This window comes from Sitophilus oryzae, unplaced genomic scaffold, assembly GCF_002938485.1.
Source record: "Sitophilus oryzae breed Bouriz unplaced genomic scaffold, Soryzae_2.0 scaffold_1440_pilon_pilon, whole genome shotgun sequence".
In the NCBI taxonomy this organism is placed as follows: Eukaryota; Metazoa; Arthropoda; class Insecta; order Coleoptera; family Curculionidae; genus Sitophilus; species Sitophilus oryzae.
In genome coordinates, this window is record NW_022146105.1 from 6,767,537 (window position 1) to 6,787,896 (window position 20,360).

The window sequence follows — 20,360 nt, forward strand, 5'->3', positions numbered from 1 at the left end:
TTCAGTAGCGTATCGGATGTTTGTGTTAATAAATACTTATTATAACATCTATTTTTATTAGAATTATGTATTTTTATAACAATTTTAATAACTACCAACATTTATTCACAACGTAAAATAAAACAACAAATTATTGAGTCTATCCCACGTCTACCCTACATCATAGTTTTACATTTTTTAAATAAAATTAGAACGACACTGATAAACCGGAATCTAAGTCGGCCATATTTGAGGCCCATCGCGGTGTACTTAAGATTTTTGATATGCCCTTCATTAGTCTTCTTATTCAAAGGGTTAGCAACTTGCGGCCATGCTGATGTAATGCGGTCTCTAATAGAACAGCCTCAGCGATATTTATGACGTCACGCTAGTTAGATACTTCGGATTAATAAATATGTGGTAGAATACATGGAACACATAATTATTCCTCGTATTTTTGGTTTGTATTTTAAAAATGATATAGTTTACATGAAATACATAATATACAGTTAATAAAATACAATATATATATATATATATATATATATATATATATATATATATATATATATATATATATATATATATATATATATATACACATATGCTATACATATATATATATATATATATATATATATATATATATATAATGCTATATATATATATATATATATATATATATATATATAATATATGTAACCCTGTATATGCTCTATATATGCTGTATATATATATATATATATATATATATATATATATATACTGCTATATATATATATATATATATATATATATATATATATATATATATATATATATATATATATATATATATACATATATATATATATATATATATATATATATATATATATATATATATATATATACCTATTTATAGTAATAAATACTTTGGCAGATAAACTATAAACCATACAAATGCAGCAAATGTTCTACAATATGGCTGAAATCGTACTCCATAGTCAATGTAGATAGTTGTTGTGTTAAGAATAATAATTTAAAAAAATATGTGGTCATCTTTTGAAGTTTATATTAGTTTATTAATTGCAGTAAACATTATAATATATAAATAAATTTTGTGATTGCAAATAATAATACATCACTCCTAGTAGATATTGAATGTTTTTTTATTAAATTAGATCGATTTTCAAACCACAAAATTTAAAATATATTTTACATTTTACCCATTATCTTATGTACCATCATGTATTCATTAATTGTATATTGTAAAACATTTGTGCTGTATTTGTATGGTTCATAGTTTATTTGGCAAAGAATTTATTACTATAAATAGGTATATATTATATTTTATTTATTAACTTTATATTATGTATATTTCATGTAAACTATATCATTTTTAAAATACAAACCAAAAATACGAGGAATAATTATATTTTCCATGTATTCTACAACATATTTATTAATCCGTAGTATCTAACTAGCGTGACGTCATAAATATCGCTCCGTGGCTGTTCTATTAGAGACGGCATTGGTCTATATTTAGAAATGTCAAAGCTGATAACATTTTACTTTTGTCAATTTGACATTTCGTGTTGATTTTTTGCAAGAAGAGGAAGAACTGTCACTTGTTTTATTATTTTCCTTTTCTATTTCACGAAAGTAAAAAGAGTTACCTATCTGATTCGTTCAGGCACTCAATTTAAAGAATATCAGTAACTTTTTTGATAGAGGGATTTTATATTTGCCATGTTGGTAAAAAATAACGGTCAAAATTCAAAGTTATTTATTTTATAGACTATTGATATGATTTAGGGTCTCATTACTCCAGTGCTCTGAAGCGGTAATATTGACGTGAGTCTGATATTAAGTAAATAAAAATAAAACTACAGGGTTTGTGAATTCAGAAAAAAAAACATTTTAGGATATAGTGTTCTTGGTTGTATATTTTCTTATTAATAATGTTGCTATATGTACAACTAAAACAAATATAAAGAAAACATAAGAATACAGTGGAGTACCGTCAAAAAAACACCACCTACTGGGCATGCTAGAGCGACAATATTGGGAGAATCACGTTCAGTCATTATTTTATTAATAAAATCCAAATACATGTCCACGCGAGAGTATACTCCTGGGTGCATACCATCACCACAGTCAACGCCCCACGACACTACTCCTATTTGAGATACTCCACAGAGCAGTGGTCCTCCCGAATCTCCCTGAAAGCAATAAAGTTAACAAAATTTTTACTAGTAAAACATGTTTAGAAACGATTGTTACTATAGTGTCTTCAACGAGATTGTGTGCGATGTAACGCAGTTTCAGGTAGTAAAAAGTAAGTGAAAATGAACCCAAAGTGGGCGACGCGATATCTTCACAACAGTGAAACAATATATGTAAAGGGAAATTAAAATAACTTTCGTTGCACATCATAATACGACCACCAGAAAACTCCATAAGACGACGCATGGCGTCATTGATGACGTGCAACGAAAGTTGTTCCAATTTCCCTATAGATGGCGTCCCCTACAAGTAGGAGTCATACTAATATCTAAATCGAATTTATCATTTTAAGAAACATCCAGACATCAATTTTCATCCAAATATAAACTAGAAATGTTCAGAAATTATTTAGAGAGAAAAAAACAACGAAATAAAAATGAAATTTCTCCACCCTATATTTCCAGAACGAAGCATTTTAGGACATATGAACTTTCCCAAGTAGCATCTATCTGACTTCGAACTAAATCTGACATGAAGCGACGTCAGATTTTGTGCAAATTTAGGTCGGGTGCTGGTGATACGACCGGTGACGTCGCTTTCATATTAAAAGCGACGTCGTTGGATCCGAGTCGGTAAATCCAACGATCTGTCGACGTACAAAATAAAAAAGTACCGTTTTTATTAATTTCCCAAAGTCGTTTCCACGTTGGCTTGCACGACGTACATATACTTGAACTAGCCCGACGTCTACCTGTTGTCCGAATAGGATAGGTCTCACTGATAATCCCTAAAGTAACGTCTAAGTAATTATATTTTGTTGTATTTTATGTTCATATTTATAACCTAATTTACGTATCTCTATTTACATCCGTAAAGACAACCAATTAAGTAGCATTTGTGGCCTAATAAACACAGAGAAATAGAAGGGATAGAGAATGAGCGTCAACATGCGCAGAAGGTCTAATCAAGTTGGGCGCCATATTCCAGGTCTTCCTGTCATTTTGTATATAGGTGGTAATCTATAAGTAATCAAATATCAATTTGCTGTTTTCAACCATACGGGGGGCAATTTAAATTTAGTGAAATTCTATCATTATTTATTATGGTTAGTTAACATTATGATTTATTTAATTATCAGTTTCAAAACTGCGTACAATATTGGTATATAATACACTAAATATACGAATATTCTGACAAAAGACGCTACGGACAGATGACCTTTTCGTCGTTAAACACTCGAAATGATATTAAATAAGTATTTACAATATTTCATGTTTACTTGTACTGAATTACGCGTTTCAATTTAAAATTTTTGCAAATTTGGTAAAAATTGTTCTAAACAACTTTTTGTTCAAGTTGTATATTCATAAAAAACATTTGGTTCATAATTATTTTTGATGATTATCTACCTTGTATTTTTAATATAAACCTAGAAAAAATATGTTTTTGTTTTATTTTTTTTATTCGTCCCTTCAAATTATGTTTCAAAAACTGTTACATAACATGTCCTCTAACAAATATTTTCATAATACATAAACATCATTGATTTTATTAAGGGTATTATTATTAGTATTTATCCTGGTTTTTGTCGACAATAAAAACTCAATCTTGTAATAGAACATCAATTTTATATTTCGTAAAATTATTTTGATACAAATTCGATTTGTCAAAATTCAAGTCATTAATATATTGATAAACAACCCAAATTATTCCTAAATATTTTATTATAAACAAAAACTGTTACCGGTAAGTTTGTAAAACACATTATGGTTTGTCGTAATACTAGAAAAAATCATTTATTTTTTGCACAAAAGAAGCTTGTCGATCCTTATTTGTCCATAACAAAATTCTGTATGTACATATACCTAATTTATTATTAAGAAAATTAGATTATATGATCTCAGAATTTTAAGAAATTTTTTTTTAAGATAAAATAGTTTCTTCTCAACTGTAATATTGTCAACTTTGGCCTGTATTTTATCTATTTAAAAACATGGGATTGACAATCCCCTTACTAAAATACATACTGGAAGGTACCGATTAAGTTTCATTGCATCAAATACCTTTACTATAAATCCTGGCTCACAACTCACAATTTAAGGCCATTGCAAAATGCTTTTGAACTTCATCATAGATTTTACAAGAATAAAAGTGTAATATTGAAACAAAGTAACACTGTAAGCTTCATGACTAATAGTCTCATTTTTAACACTCTTTAAATATCATCTCGTTAACAATTATGAATATTATATGATTTTTCTCAGTGATTTGTGGCACAGATACAAATTAATATATGCCCCATAACAGTTTTTAAATAAGAAACTTCTGCCTACAGATTTAATTTTCTTATTGGCATAATACCCTTTCTTCCAAGTATATAAATCTTGCCATTTTTTTCAGTCCAATGTTCCTTGTTTTTACAGTTGTAGGAATACTAAAAATGTTGACTATAGAACTTGATACTATGTTTGAAAAAGCCTTCATACCTGTAACTGTGCATAAATCTAATTAACTGAATTCTCCTCCTCTTGACACTCTGAACACTGCTGCTGCTAATGTTAGAAATATTTAGCACAAAACTACAACTACCTACAACAAACTTTACAATAAAAATGTAAAATTTTTGCTGTTCGATTAAAATACCCTATCTTATGTTTTCTTTTCCTCCAAATAATCTTCTTGTCAAGTAAGGACCAATCTTATTTGACATATTTCTGGTACACTTGAACTTGTGCTTTCATGGACACTATAAGAGTGCACTGTTTTACAGAAGCATGAACATTGATTCCAAGTATCTTCTTCCTCCACACGTAATAAATAAAAACATCCTCTTTAAATGGCCACATCATACACTTATTTTTTTGACCATTCCCAATTACAATCACGATTTTACAAATCGCCTTTAGGAAAACTAAAAATAAACAGTTTTTGGATCATCTGTAAACCCGATTATGTTGTATAAACTTACACATGAAAACTAATCATTTTCCCGGCGTATTAGCTTTCTTAGAATGACTATGACAATATACAATAAGCCTTTTTGAATTAGTGTTTAGAATAATTGAGACTCTGATTGAGATAATAATAAATTTTAACTAGATAACAACACGAACGAAAAAAAAAACAAAACAAACAGATGTCAATTAAAGAGGGAAGTGACAGCGAGACCTGGAAGATGTCTGCCATCTTGCCGTTTATAACCTAATTTACGTATCTCTATTTACATCCGTAAAGACAACCAATTAAGTAGCATTTGTGGCCTAATAAACATCATGAACATAACCTAATAAAAAATTTTGTTTTTGTAAACAAAATTATTTTTTTTATTATGCCTAAAAAACACTAAAAATGCATTTAGACATTCATCTACATTTTACACAAAGAGGTCGAGGCTTTTGCAAAATAATAATAGTAGTAGTGATGTCTTGCCTCCACCCACGAATGCAGAGGAGACTGCACATCAGCCAGAACAGGTAGGTATACAATACTTATGTTTGTAGTATTAAGAAAGTATTCTCCTCGTTCAAGTGGCTGCCCATTTTTTAAGGAGAAAACAAAAACTAAAATATAATTGCACAAATTCACAAATAACTGATACGCAAAGTAAGGTTACGCCTACGAAACCATTGAACCGTCAACCGTCAAACATTTTTTGACAACAAACAATTGACCTATCATAGACCAATAACAGACAACGTCGGGAATCGTTTACCAGGAATACAAAAATTATATGCTCTGTGGCCGAGGACGGATGCTCCTGCGTATACCGGCCGATCGCAAATTTTACGTGGCGTACGTTGGAATTATATACGTCATAATACGATTGCCGGTCGTCCGGTTTGATGACTTCGGTCGTGTGAGACGACTAATGTTGGAGACCCGGTCGGAATTGGTATATTGGTAGTTCATATTAAGTCGGACACAGAAATCCGCCATTCTTAACAAGTATCCGATTGTCAGCCATTTTAAAATCGTTTTTTGTTTTTAAAATTTATATCCACATTCCGATTCCTAGTAGAATAATATTGATAAGGTTCAGTTTGGGGGGAACCACAGTACAGTTTTATGATTAAACCAGCTAGAAAATAAAAAAATATATTTTACGAGTTACTTTTTTATAGATATTTTTATTTCATAAATCTACCTAATTTTGAAGGCGCTTTTTGTTTTCCGGAGTATTTTAATCAGATATATCAAAAAGTGACTTCCGTTGACAAAACTGATGTCTGGATTAATGATTTAGAATGATTATAATATGAAATTAGGTAGACACTTATTCGAGGAGTGATTATGAATCCATTATGTATTCTTGGTAGCGAATTTAAAACCAACCGTAACGTAAGTGCTTAGCGACGAATTTTAAGTGACTGAAATCCAACGTAATATGACGTTGGTAATTGGTAGAATTACATTCCCTATTAGGTCAGATACCGACGTCGAGGCGACCCGAATCTGTATTCCCCATTTAGGTGCAATTAAGGGTCGTCAGGCGGTCGAACCGACGTTGGTACCCGACGTCGGGTTTATTGAACGCGACGTATACCCGACGTTAGATAACGTCCAAATACTACTTGGGTTTCTACTTAGTTTTATCTGCAGAATGTGTTGCCGAAGTTTCCTCTATATTGTATGTAATTTTTATTACTCCTTGTTCATTCAAACACTTATTACCATTTGCACTAAATACTTGAAAAAATTTCAGTTTCCCTAAAATTGTTTACATTGTCATACAAAATGTAAATGGCCATTAGTGTCTCACGAGCAAGTACTATAGGCTTGGTGCATTCTTCGCCGGTGCTGCCACCGCCCGAGAATATCCTAAATAACGAATACACACGGGTTTAAATGGCGAATAAACGAAAAAATTAGTATATAATTATTCTAAAAGTGTTAGAACGAATAATTTGTGGAAATTCTAAACAAAAAAATAAAAAGGTAAATATTTTGATATCTCTATATAAGGAATCTTTTTAAAGGTACATAATTATAATTTTAGAAGATGTTTATAAAATATTTAATCACTAGTTGATTAAAAAAGCATACCATTAATATTGCACACAAATTATATTTCATCCTCTCATAGTACATGTAACGGGCACTTTGTTTACCCGCTTGTTTAGTCGAACTGCTTGATTCCTTTTGTGCTATTGATCAAATCGGTGTAAGAAATTATGAAGCTATAAACTGTTGTTTCGGGAGAGTTGAATATCCGGGAAAGTTGAGTTATTGAAAGATATTGCACCAAGAACGCCCTAATTACGCTCTCATTTACGCGTTAACAGTTTTTTGGGCAATTTTATTAACATTTGAAATTGTCACAACACAACAAGACTCTTAGTTTGAAGTCTTTTTTATTTTTTACTACCCGAAATTGCGTTACATCACACAAACCTCGTACCTGAGTGTTTTATAGTCTCAATAAATGCACTAGCAAAAAACTAAAATACCTGATTTCAATATTATTTTAATGCGATCGACATGACGGCGGCGAACTATATTGATAATTTCTGATTTCTGCCGTAGAGTGCGCTGCGGTCGGAATTTGTTGAAATCAACTGAAATGCACCAAGCCTATACGAGCTAGTAAAATTTGACTCACGTCTCAAAAAGATTTGCCATCACTGATCTAGAAGTTTAATCAGTATTTTACCTGACAAGTGTCTATGCCTTCTGCTGAAAATGTACACATCTTCGTCTCATCGATATTCCATAAGCTGTATTTGCATTCGTCTAATGACAGATAAGGAATAAACGCACATTGTAAATTGACCCTTGCGGGAAGTTGTGGATTGTGTCTGTCTCTGTTCATTATTCCCCAGCCCATTACTAGGGCTCTACTACATATTTCCTCTAGGTATGTGGGAACCAACAACATCTTGGGTATTTTTACGTAGTCGATATATTTAGACTTAGGCAATGGATTAGCCAGCTACAAAAACAAATAAAAAATATTATCTTAGACTAGCAATAATGCGATAATGCATAAAATGTAAGATATAATAATTATATATATATATTGGCAATATATCATGTCTTCTTGGTCACTAAAAATTAAGATTCTTGATTCACAACGAAGTTACTGGGGTGTAGAAAGTGCCGTAAGCTGCTTCGAGAAAAGGATGGTACGGCTGTGATGGCAGATACAATTAACTAGATACAACAAATTAGGATTTTCTGTTTGTTTGGGAGTAACTAGAATACTTAATTTTGTTCCAGACAATAATTCACTAAACAAAGATATAAACCACATCAAAAATACATTAATTGAAAACGACTATCCACCATCTTTTATTGAGAGAACATAAGAACGAAATAATAATAATAATAGCTCCCGTATATAACGCCTTGGGAGTAGCAAGGTACAGCTTGCTATACTAGAGCCGTTCGGTATACAAGGAAGGTAATGTGGCTAGCACTACGCTTCAACCGCCTATTATTACCTCAGGATCGTGAATCCCAAGTACTTAGTTAAGGCTGAGTCGATCTAGGTACCCAAACTATTTTTATTTTAATAAAAATATTCAGCTGATGAAATGCCGGGTGTGGGAATCGAACCCACACCTTGAGATTGGTAGACGACAGCCTGTACCTTTACGCCACCGGGCACCTTAAGAACGAAATACAAACCTCAAATCATAGGTAGAATGCACACAATGGCAACAAAAAAAATACACAATATATACACAACTTACAATTCCATACATACGAGGCGTTTCGGAAAAATTAAAGGATATCTTACGCAAAAATTAAAAGAAAGGATAAGAAATCAATATAACATACGAACGTTTTTCAAAACACAAAATACACTTTTATCCATTTTAATCCACACTAAACCAATGAACACTGAACAAAAAATTAAAAATGTAATATAGAAAATACCATGTGAATGTGATAAGTTTTATGTTGGTCAAACCCTTATATATTCGAATTAGAAAAAGCCATAATACTTAAAAACAGGTTAATCCAATATTAGTAATATAATATCAATAAATTAACTGTGGATTTATGCTATGATCACACCTGACATAATTAATAATACCGGTTACGTCAAACAAATAATGAAATCAATCAAAGTCACAATCTGAAATGGGAAGAAATAAAAAATTGTGTGATTCTTCCACGCAAACCAAAGAAATTTTTAAAATTCCGGTTGTTCTTTTAGATCGAATGTCGATACCAACAAGAGTCCCCGATGAATGCTGCGTTCTACACGAATCAACTTTAATAGAAGAAACAAATTCAATTTCAAGAATGCCAAGAAGTTATTCAGCATTTGCTATAAAAATTGCAAATGATGCTCACTCAACACGCGTGCATAAAAGGAAAAGTATAGAAACAACACCTAAAAAGAAAGTAAGATTCCTAAAACCAGGACCGTTATCCTCCAAAGAAAAAGCATGCTGTGAATCCGACAATGATGCATTACTTATTCCCGTGGCTAGAGATGCGATAAATAATGAAACTGAGGCCGATATTTCAATGCCGCATGAAATAGATGCTATTTTGGAAGAAAGTAATGAAAACACGATGGTTGAAGAGTTGGAAAAATCTATTCAATCCGAAGTCATTTCATTAGAGGCGATCCCTAGTCCAACGATTTTAGAAATTACTGAATTGAATGTGGAAGGCAATAATAACTCAGCAAATGACTTACCTAACAGAACGAAAACAACTATAATTTGTTCAAATACAGATGAACGTGGCCAGGAAGAAGAGCCTGAAGAGCAACACTTTAATAATTCACATTATAAAGAAGATGCTGAGAATGGTTCAAAAAATCAGAAACAAAAAGTAATTATTATTAAGGCTAACACTGTTCATATTTATAACCATTATTATAATTATTAGCGGGTACTCTGATATTGTCTCATATATTTAGTGTTATTTATAATAAATAAAAAATTATATGAAATCAATAAAAACTGTTTGATTTTATAAGACAAAGTTATTCTCAAATATCGTAACTTGACGCGGTAACGTTAATATATGTTCAAATTAGTTAAATTGTCTTAAAAGTCTTAATTTGCAATTCAAGTTAAACTGTTGATAAGAAACATAAGCAACATAATAATTATGTTGCAAAAAAATAATAATCACAGGTGTAGAATATTTAATATTGATACTTAATATGGTTAAATGTTCTTCGATAACTTTAGGTGTGTTCTCAGAAGAATCCCTGACTAGTCAGCACGTTTCTCATTGGTTAAAATGCGTAGAAACCTGATTGTTAGTCTGGTTTCTACACATTTCAACCAATAAGAGACGCGCTGACTAGTCAGGGATTCTTCTGATAACAGACCTTTTGTTGATAACTTTTGGACTGTCATTGAAGCTGCCATAACAGTTTATCAGTGTTTTATGACTGGGTAGTGTCATCTGTCAAGCGATATCTGTAGGTAAGTAGATATAAATCAGAAAGTTAGACCGTTAAATGCTGATTAAAAGTTGTCTCTCGATATTTTATCGATTTCTGTCTCCTTGATGAGATAAACGCAATTTAATTAATTTGCCTTAATCCAATTCTATACAGGCCCGGCAATGGATCTCTAGGCATAGGAATTACATGCATTGGAATGAAACGCCTATAAAAAGTCTATGCTTAAACAGAGATGGACAACAACTTCCCCGTTTCCACTTCCACTACGACTGTCTTCTTAGACAAACTCCAATAAGATAACAAACTTTGGAAATTCCGCCACCTCCCATCCACTCATGATACCCATCTCCCTGCCCTTTATTTATCGCCATTATTTTATTTCCCTTCCCGCGCCTCCGGACGTCGCTATTCCGACTCCCGTCATTTCATCACAGAGTTGCCAGGTCTACCGGTTTCGTCTGTAAGCTACCGATCTACCGATTTAAAGAAAAATCTAACGATATATTCAACTGCGTCTTTAGTTTTTACAATAGAAGCACTTTTAAAAAGCTGACTTATTTGACTAAAAATTAAGCGACTGCCGCGTTGGAATCTGTATAATCTGACTTTATTATTGTTTCATTAAATTTTATTTAGTAATAACACACATACAGGTCATCGTTCTGTCTAGTTGCAGAGTTTACAGAGATATTCCTAAAAATCCTTATTACTCCTTATTAGGCGCGGTATTGGCGACATGCCCGAAGAAGTTGATATCTTTTGAAAAGATTTTATTTCATTCATCTACTAAAGTTGAACCCATATTTTCCCCAAAAAATGTAAACAAAAACAAAATTTAAGTTAAGAAACAACCTAAATTCGTACAAATATTTTAGTGATTTTCCCGTCAAAAAATATATTAATATGAAAAAGAGTTGAGAGTTGCTACAGCTTTCCCATTGAAATGAAATTAATTTTAGATATCACTGATCAAAATTTGTACAAAGGTAAAAAGTGACTGCTACACTAATTTGTGACTGCTATCCCTACTTGTTATAGTTTTATATGTTTTTATTAATATATTAATATTATTTAATTCAATATTTTTTTTAATATTAAATAATATACCTAGCTATTTCTAATTCTTGTTATATTTATTATATTTGTATTTTATTTGAGTGATCTATTATTACGACACATAGGAATGCTAATTTTGGACTTAAATATTATATTTTATTTCGTTTCTGTACTTTTAATTTTTGTTGAAGATCTACCGAGAATTTTGTTCTCGTATGGAATTATAATCTAACAAACCCGGCAACCCTGTTCGTCTACTCCTTATAAAGTTTTTTTCGGCCTAATTCCTTTGTCACAGCCGCGGCTTTGTGAAGCGCCGCCGCCGACCGACTGTGTCGGGGCGACTGCTAGGAAGATCGTACAGTATTGCCATTTCATAGAATTGCACTTGCTATTTTAGAAATGATATCAAAGTTTTGCATGTTACTTTTCGTTTTAGAAAGAAGTTATGTGCCTAGAGAAAACATTCGTAAAATTGTTTCGTACTTTATTTAATATTTCATTAAGTAGGCAAGATAATGGGATTAGAAGATTTAGGATTTTGACAAGCCAACATAATTTCGATTTAATTGAATGGCAACACTGTCCGTCCTGTTTCTATTTTTTCGATTCTGTTCTATTAGTAGGCGGTAGCCCCCACACAAGCGTCTTAAAGACCCGCCCGGCAGGGGCTCTCTCGCAGGGGCTCTCTCGTCGTATCACTTCTATGATCACTTTCCCTATACGATGGTAGGGAAAAGACACTTTATCCGTCTCTGTTGCACTGCAGTGTATTTTGCAGCCTTACCATCTTTTTTTATCGCATTGAAAACCTCCTATTGCTAATATTCTTTTGCCAGTAGTGTATAATAGCAACCCTTAAAAAAATGTAATGGCATTAGCTTGCCAAAAAGTTAAATAAGTACTCATTGATTCCCCATAAAAAATATGAAAAAAAGTTTCAATAAACATGGGTGCGGAAATGCATAATTTTAAGGTTACAGGATGTTAAAACTTTTACAAATGGGCCCTAGGAATTTTCTCTAGGTTACACTCTACATCGTGTTATAAATTTTAATTAAATTTGGTAATAAATTACATGAAATAAATATTTTTTTTTATTTGTATTTTTAATGTTATTTTATTGTCATTAATAAAATTGCGTTTACCTCATCGAGGAGATCGATATGGATAAAATATCAATATACATCTTTTAATCGGCATTAAATGGCCTACACAGATTTGTTAATAAGAGGAAAAAGTCAGTGGCGCACATATTTTTTTAGAAAAATACTCCAGTGATAACTTATATACACGTCCCTGGTGAATGTGTCGGCACTTTTTTAGCATTAAAATATGTAGCACTCTCACAAACCTTCCAAATTTCATTCGAATTGCTAAAAGATTTTGGAAGAAAGATTTTAACCTCCTGTAGCTACGAAACAAAACAGAATTGGACCCATGGTTATATGAAAAATACTTATTTATACATGACGAATCTCCCCACGAGAGAAGGCATATGTTCTTTGAAACACTCTGTATTTTACTTAGCTTATTTATATTCGAAAAAAAAAACAATAAAATGACTATAATGTATAACGATTTTGTTGTAATCCAATTTATTTAGTACTAATTTCTCTGTAGTTTTTCCTTTTTATCATAAAATAGGTACGTACTTAAGCTTGATTTTCATGCGTCCGTTATCCGTTGATACGATCGATGGTTCGAATCGAACGGTTCTCGAAGATCCTACGATAACGGACTGTTTGACACTTTTTAACAAATTTAATCTAATCTTAATAAAATTATAATATATTCTGTTTTTTCTCTCAGGTAAGATTTCGACAAGCGATGACAGAAAAAGAGATGACGTCCATACCAATACATTTATTTAAGTAAAAAAAGTTTCTAATATATTTTAAGTTAACTATGGATCGGTTTATATATAAATCCGTCATGAACTTGACATCTCTTGTTGTTTTTAACCAGTTTTATTGGTTTATTTCAAAAATGACAGATCATATTTCAATATTATTGGTTTAACGGAACGATGAACGGACGTCGATGCATATGAACTCGACTTAAGATTTTTGAGAGTTGTCAAACTCTTGCCAAATTATAGGTTATAATTTTGTGTCAAATTATGTCAAATAGAAACGATAAATATTTTGCATTTTGGACTGTGTTATTACGTGTGTTTCGTGTTTTTTTAAATTAAGTGGAGGAAAACTCAAAGGGGAAATTAAGTGTTGACCCAGACCATAGTTTACAGTGAATATTCGGTGCCTAGAGGCAGGTTGCCAGAGATTATGGCCAGAGAGTTGTATTGGTCACAAATAAAGTTTGTACACTATCTTGTATATGATACCAAAAACTGGAGTACCTATCTGTAAAACAGCAAAACACGATAGGTAAATAATAATCATATTGAATAATTATATGAAGAAATTTTTATCTTTTTTTGGTATGTGGTGTTTATTAAAATACACCCTTGCTTATTTTGTATTAACAATACCGTAATTGTTTTTAGTAAAATAACTCGATTAGATTTTTTCAATTTTATACATTTTTTTTTCACAATAATTTGAAGTAATCATTTGTCACTCAAATTTTAAATATATTAATTTTCTGCTATGCTTTGCAATTGTACCAAGTTATTTCTTTTTAAAGTAAAATAAACTACCTTGAAAATAAAATGACAGACACATCTATCACTGTCAAGAATCTTGTCGTTGGACAGACTATAGTACAAGAGCTAGCACCGTCGGGAACACGAGACTTTTAAGAAAATTTATTTTAATATTCGTTATTATGCTCTCCTGACCAAAGTACGGGCCGTCTGGCTGCCGCTAGACTATTGCGGTTCAGTACTGCGCATCACATCTGTACAGGGTATCCCATTTTCGTATGTTTTATGAGATTTCTCGTTTATATGTAGAGATACAATAATTCGATTTTCACATTACTTTGCTATTTTTTTATGAAAAAAAAATATGCTACACTGAGGCACCTGACCTCCTTAGTTTCTGAAATACAGAGCGAATTTGTGATGCGCAGTAGAGAACAGATGTTGAATACAGATATAATGCGCAGTAGTGAACGCAAGGTCTACCGGCAGCCAAACGGGCCGCACTCTGTTCAGGAGAGCATAGCAAAAGATATACATATTAAAGAACCAGCTTTCTTAAAATTCTCTTCCTAAAATGACACCAATCACAAGCAAATCGTATATCCGATGAAAGAAGGCATGAAAATTCAATAAATTTAAAAATTATGTAATTTTCTAACTAATCGAAGTCTTTAGAATGTAGAATGAGTAAGAGGGGGGGTTAATCACTGCGACCTTAAAGATCTATTTGTGCCCCCTTCCTTAAGTCATCACACAATCTATAACCCATCATACTCCTGTTGTAGAAGGGACAGGATATTTCCCAGCCTCCTCCGACAACAGTTCTTCCTCCGAGGGTACCTACACACCCTTCCACGGTTGGAGTTTGGCCCTCCGTGCCGCCCTTCACACTCGAGGAGCTTGCCTTCGACTCCACCCGTGAGGTGGAGGCTGGAGGATCTGTCTCCATTTTCTCCACCTCTTTAACTTGGTCTCTCCTCAGACCTGATACCGTTGTTGTCCCGTATCTATAATAGAGGATATGTCCCTCTTTATCTATTGCCTCCTTGGATTTGAGGTCAATTCTTATTGTGAGGACCTGACCATGACTCTCCTCCCTCGAGTTAATGACTCACCAACTCGCTGTCCTTACATTGAAGTTCTGACCCTGGATAAGGCTCAGCAGGTAGGTGGTGATTTTCCCCTTGGTCCTCGGCAGAAAGACCGTGATGGCCGCCCCTTTAGGGATGTCTATCAAAGTCTTTAAATTCAACCAATAAAATTAATATCGTATCATTGTATCGTCGGACAACGGGTGCATGAAAATCAAGCTTCAGTTAGTGTAATTAGTTACCTTTATGAGTCCTATATCGTTAAAGAATGTATGTGGATTGAAGTCGGGATGCAGAATTTTCCTGTGTGCGTCTCGAACGTAGGGTCCTGAAGGTCTGTTTACTCCTGCGAAAATAACCAAATCAAAGTCACCGGTCAGGCAATGTGACGCTGTCAAAACCCAAAACTCGGATAACAGTGTTCCGCCACATTTTATGTAATATCTGTCACCCTTATCGTAACTGATACTAACCTAAAAGGAGCAAAACAATATCATCATCAAATTTTTAGCGATTTAACAATGAAGTAAAATGATTTTAATTTTAAAAGGAAAAAGTATGCTTCGGACGAAAAAAATCAATAAACAATAAAAATTACAGTTGGGGGTTGGAACTGTTGGTGTTACACAGCAAAATAAAACACTAAATCACCACAATACACCAAAGCACTTTTACTTTTACACTGGACGCGCGTTTCGCTAACCATGTTAAATGAAGGGATAATGATAAAATAATTAGAAAACGTAGGTATCCAATCGACTTTTCAAGTGGAGAAACATACGTCAAAATATTTTTCAATATCGTTTGATAGAGAGTTAAGCTTGATTTTCATGCATCCGTTTTCCGACGATACGTTGATACGATATTAATTTTATTGGTAGAATTTAAAGACTTTGATTGGTTATCATTTTATATTTTCGTTTCCATAACGATTTTGCTATTTTACTTATATTTTTATTAAGGTTAGATTAAATTTGTCAAAAAAGTGTCAAAACGTCCGTTATCGTATGAACGGGTCCGTTGACGGGCTGAAGTAAAATATTTACGGATGAAAAGTGGCGCGAAAACGCTATCACCAATCACAGCACCGACCGTCGGACCTACGTATCAACGTATAAAGCTGGAGTCTCATGCATCCGAAATCCGATGGTACTACATCCGAAATTTGAAGTTATCCTGTGAAATAAAAAAGGCCTGTCACATACATTCGAAAGTTCGTTCCGAAATTTGACACTTTTGACATTTTTCTGCTGCACTGAATAGAGATTCATGTCATGTTTTATTTGAGAAACACTTATAAAAATAACTTCCTCGCCAAATATCCCGAAATTGCCCACTTCCCACTAACCTTGTTTTTAAAAACAAATGTTTTCAAAAAAAGTGAGGTTAAAAAACACACAATATCTTACAAAAGTTAAACAAAATTTAACTTTATACGACGTCGGACGATTAGTTAAAATTATCGGATAATAATTGGTGTCAAAATATTTCGACCAATAGGAGCACCGTCGGATCGTCGTATCATCGGATTTCGGATGCATGAGACTCCGGCTTAACGGATGCATGAAAATCAAGCTTTATCCTGTGATCGAAAAGGAATTTTTAAGAATGTCAGTTATAAACTTGTGTATAGTGCTAATAATAAATTACAACAATTATTAGGTAATCCAAAGGATAAAACACCTCCACTGGAAAGGTCGGGTATTTATGAATTTTTTTGTAAAGATTGTAGTCAGAAATATATTGGGCTAACTAGAAGATCAATATTAACTTGATTTAAAGAACATTTAGCTCAGATAAGATATGGTAGACTGGATAAATCTTGCGTTGCCGAACATATTGTTGATAAAGAACATTGTATAGATCTTAATAATTTAAAATTAATTAAACTAGTCTCAAATTACAGGCAATTAGATGCATATAAAAGCATCAGAATTAATAAATGTAAAGATAGTATGAACAGAGACAACGGTCCATTTCCTTCAAGTTCTTTGTTCCTACCATGTTCCTACTACTCTAGTGGCGGAAATCTAACTGTTACGCTCGGTGGGCTCTGACTCGGTTGGCTAGATCTTGTCACGCCCACTCGGTGCCCACTGAGCGAGTATTAAACGCTAAAATTGTAGATTATTAAAATTGTTTTATTATTAATTGAAGATCTAATTACTAGATCTCATATCTAGTAAAAATAAATTACTAGAAACAATTTACTAGATCAAAAAATGGTAAATATTTCAGAAACGGTAAGTGCGGTAACTGTTTTAATCAAATTTATCTTTTTTTAATCGTAGAAAATAAAAATGTAATAATACACAGGGTGTTATATTTAAAAAAATACAATTTTCACATTATTTATTTATTTTTTACACTATGTACCTTGATTTTTAGTAGTCCTCCAAAGACCCCATTACTCAAAAATTCCAAAAGAATTAATTATTTGACTACAATACCCCGTGTCGAATAGTGTAAACAATCCTGTATCGCATTTTATTTCAAAAACAACAACTTTAGTTTGTAAATGAGTTTGGTTGACCCGATAAATCTGAATTGCCCGATATTTTAGAAAAAAAAAGAAAAGTAAACATTTGAAACAGATAATTTAATATTACTATAATAATATTTGACACAAAAACTAAAACTCTTAATCTAAAACCGAGCCTAGGAATTGCTTAAATGAAAAAAATGCTGTTTCAGACTTTTACAATAATATCACTGATACGTTTTTGCTTTATTCTACGTCTTTAAAAGAGCTCTTTCAGACGAGGATACTGTATGCGAGATTTTGTATACGGGATACAGAATTACAGTCGAATACTATCGAGATACTCCTTTGGCATACTTTTTTTTAGGTACAAAATAATATTCTAGTTTAAAACAAATTTCAGTGCGGTGCAGTCGTATTATTGTATTAAAATGAATATTGAAGAGTGCGTTCTGCTGTGGCATATACATATATAATAATAAAAAGCTTATAAATTTTTCATTATCGAAAGCGGCACGATCCATGGTTCTCTTATTTATTGTTCGAACTCACTCTCACTACTGAATTATTATTTTACTATAATAAACCTACAATAAATATTCTGTTTACCTGTGAAATCGAACTTTTTGTGTCGCAAAAGTATGCAAATCTGGACAGGTCCATAAGCTACTATGAAAATTCTGTATCCCGGATACTCCTTCGTCGTCGGGCGGCTGAACATTCCACATTCAAAAATTCGGCCGCGCGATACTTTATGCGTCGCCGAATGCCATGTGTAAGGTACAATTTAACTACATGTTTTTTCTGTATCTCAGATACGCGCGTCTGGGATACAGCGTCCTCGTCTGAAAGAGGTCTAAAGATTTCATAAATGTTTTACTGACTACTTACTAGAAATGGAAATTCTAAAGTGGAGCAAGTAAACCCTCCTAGAACTCTCAGCTGAGCATCCGACTCATAGAATTCTAAACTTTTCAATAACTTTTTTCTAATCTTCAATGGCAAACACGAAACTTTTTCTATAAATCCCAATATCAAAATCACAACAATTATCGTTTTTGGACACATTTCATCTTCATTTTAAGTAAGGAAATTTTTTGCTATCTTTTCTAGTACTATTCAACTTTTAACAATAATGAACGACATTGTCATTGTTAAGATATATTAGAGTAAAATTAAAAGTCAATCAAAATATGACTTTGAATATATTTGATGGCAGTCAAAGATGGCAGTATAGTATTTTTAATACCTATTTAGAGGTACCAGCCGTTTTAGTAACTTAACGTATGCGGCTTCTTGCACCATCTAAACCCGCATGAAAAAAATTAGGTTATGACCTTTGTCATGTCAAATGCTTGACATATTTCTTATTGCATTGGCGGAGTGACTTGAAATTTCATATTATCAGTGGCCTTTATATAATTTTATAATTAAAATAATTTCTTGCGAGCAGTAGGCAGAATTCATATTATCAGTGGCGGTTTATAATAATTTAAAATTAATTTTATAAAATTCTAAAGATGTTGACGTATTAAAAAAATATAAAAGAAGCGCACTAATTTTAAGGGTTCTTATTGTTTTAAGTTAACTACCGAGTTTCTTTAAAAAATACCTATATTATTTAAGATCTCGATTTAAGGCTTCATAACAAAAAGAATATCTTAACTTATACTTCATTGCTTAATGTAGTAAACTATATTCAAAACGATTTAGATCTCGATTTAAGGCAATTCGAAAAGTTATCTGATGCACTAGAAAGTATAATAAATAATATAACAAGAAGTCGAGCAAGCAGTAATAATATTTATTTAATTTTTTCGTTTAAGTACAAATTCTACAGAAAAACAGGTTTAAAGAGCTTTTGTATTTTTAGCAGCATTCTGATTTGTTCAAAAATAATATTCTTTTTTAATTTGATTCAAGGCATTTCCAATAACTGTTTTCTTCCATAAATGTTCTTTGAAATCTTTTTTTTAATTCTTAAAAAATATAACGAACTTTTGGAAATCTTAGTTTCTGGAGACTCTTCGATAAATTGCCGGAAAATAGTTTCTACTGTGATTTTATCCTTTCGCGCATACATTTGTAAATTACTTCCCTCAAACAATGTAGGGTATCTTTGTAATTCGGATTTTGGTCGGGAGTGGCTTGCAGACATATTTCTTCCAAATTCGAAATCTGCAGCTCTGTTTGGTTTTCAAAAGATTATATAATGTGCATTCTTGAACTTTTAGTGCTTCGGACGTTTTTGAATTGCCTTAAATCGAGATCTCTAAATCGTTTTAGTAAAATAGTTCCAGAAAAACTACCCTTACCATAAAAGTTTTTTGGATTCATCAGAATATCGCATTTTTATATCTTATTTTGCGTTATGACATTAACATGAAATGTAACTTCGGAAACGACATCTAACAAATTATTAATAAGTTCTGCCTACATTTTTATATCTTATTTTGCGTTATGACATTAACATGAAATGTAACTTCAAAAACGTGACATCTAACAAATTATTAATAATCGACGTTCATTTTTGTTGGTAATTTTTTGTTTCAACTGATT

The 20,360-nt window shown here is 32.1% G+C and overlaps 1 protein-coding gene across 1 annotated transcript; it reads right to left on the bottom strand.

Moving 5' to 3' along the window:
* Positions 1–1,902: 1,902 nt before the first annotated feature.
* LOC115876929 (trypsin-like) lies at positions 1,903–18,947 on the bottom strand. Its single transcript, XM_030892977.1, has 4 exons — positions 18,693–18,947; positions 15,562–15,792; positions 7,838–8,116; positions 1,903–2,183 (listed from the first exon to the last, which is right to left on the bottom strand). The coding sequence occupies exons 1-4, from the start codon at positions 18,867–18,869 to the stop codon at positions 1,941–1,943; spliced, it is 930 nt and encodes a 309-aa protein (XP_030748837.1). The 5' UTR covers positions 18,870–18,947; the 3' UTR covers positions 1,903–1,940.
* Positions 18,948–20,360: the final 1,413 nt, after the last annotated feature.

What these genes read in the sequence shown, in the direction of transcription:
- LOC115876929 (XM_030892977.1), bottom strand. Translation starts at nt 18,869, where the DNA reads ATGTGTCCAAAAACGATAATTGTTGTGATTTTGATATTGGGATTTATA. An exon ending in CTTTAGAATTTCCATTTCTA is followed by an intron (nt 15,793 to 18,692) that starts GTAAGTAGTCAG and finishes TGCTCCTTTTAG; the next exon opens with GTTAGTATCAGTTACGATAA. An exon ending in ACGATATAGGACTCATAAAG is followed by an intron (nt 8,117 to 15,561) that starts GTAACTAATTAC and finishes TTGTTTTTGTAG; the next exon opens with CTGGCTAATCCATTGCCTAA.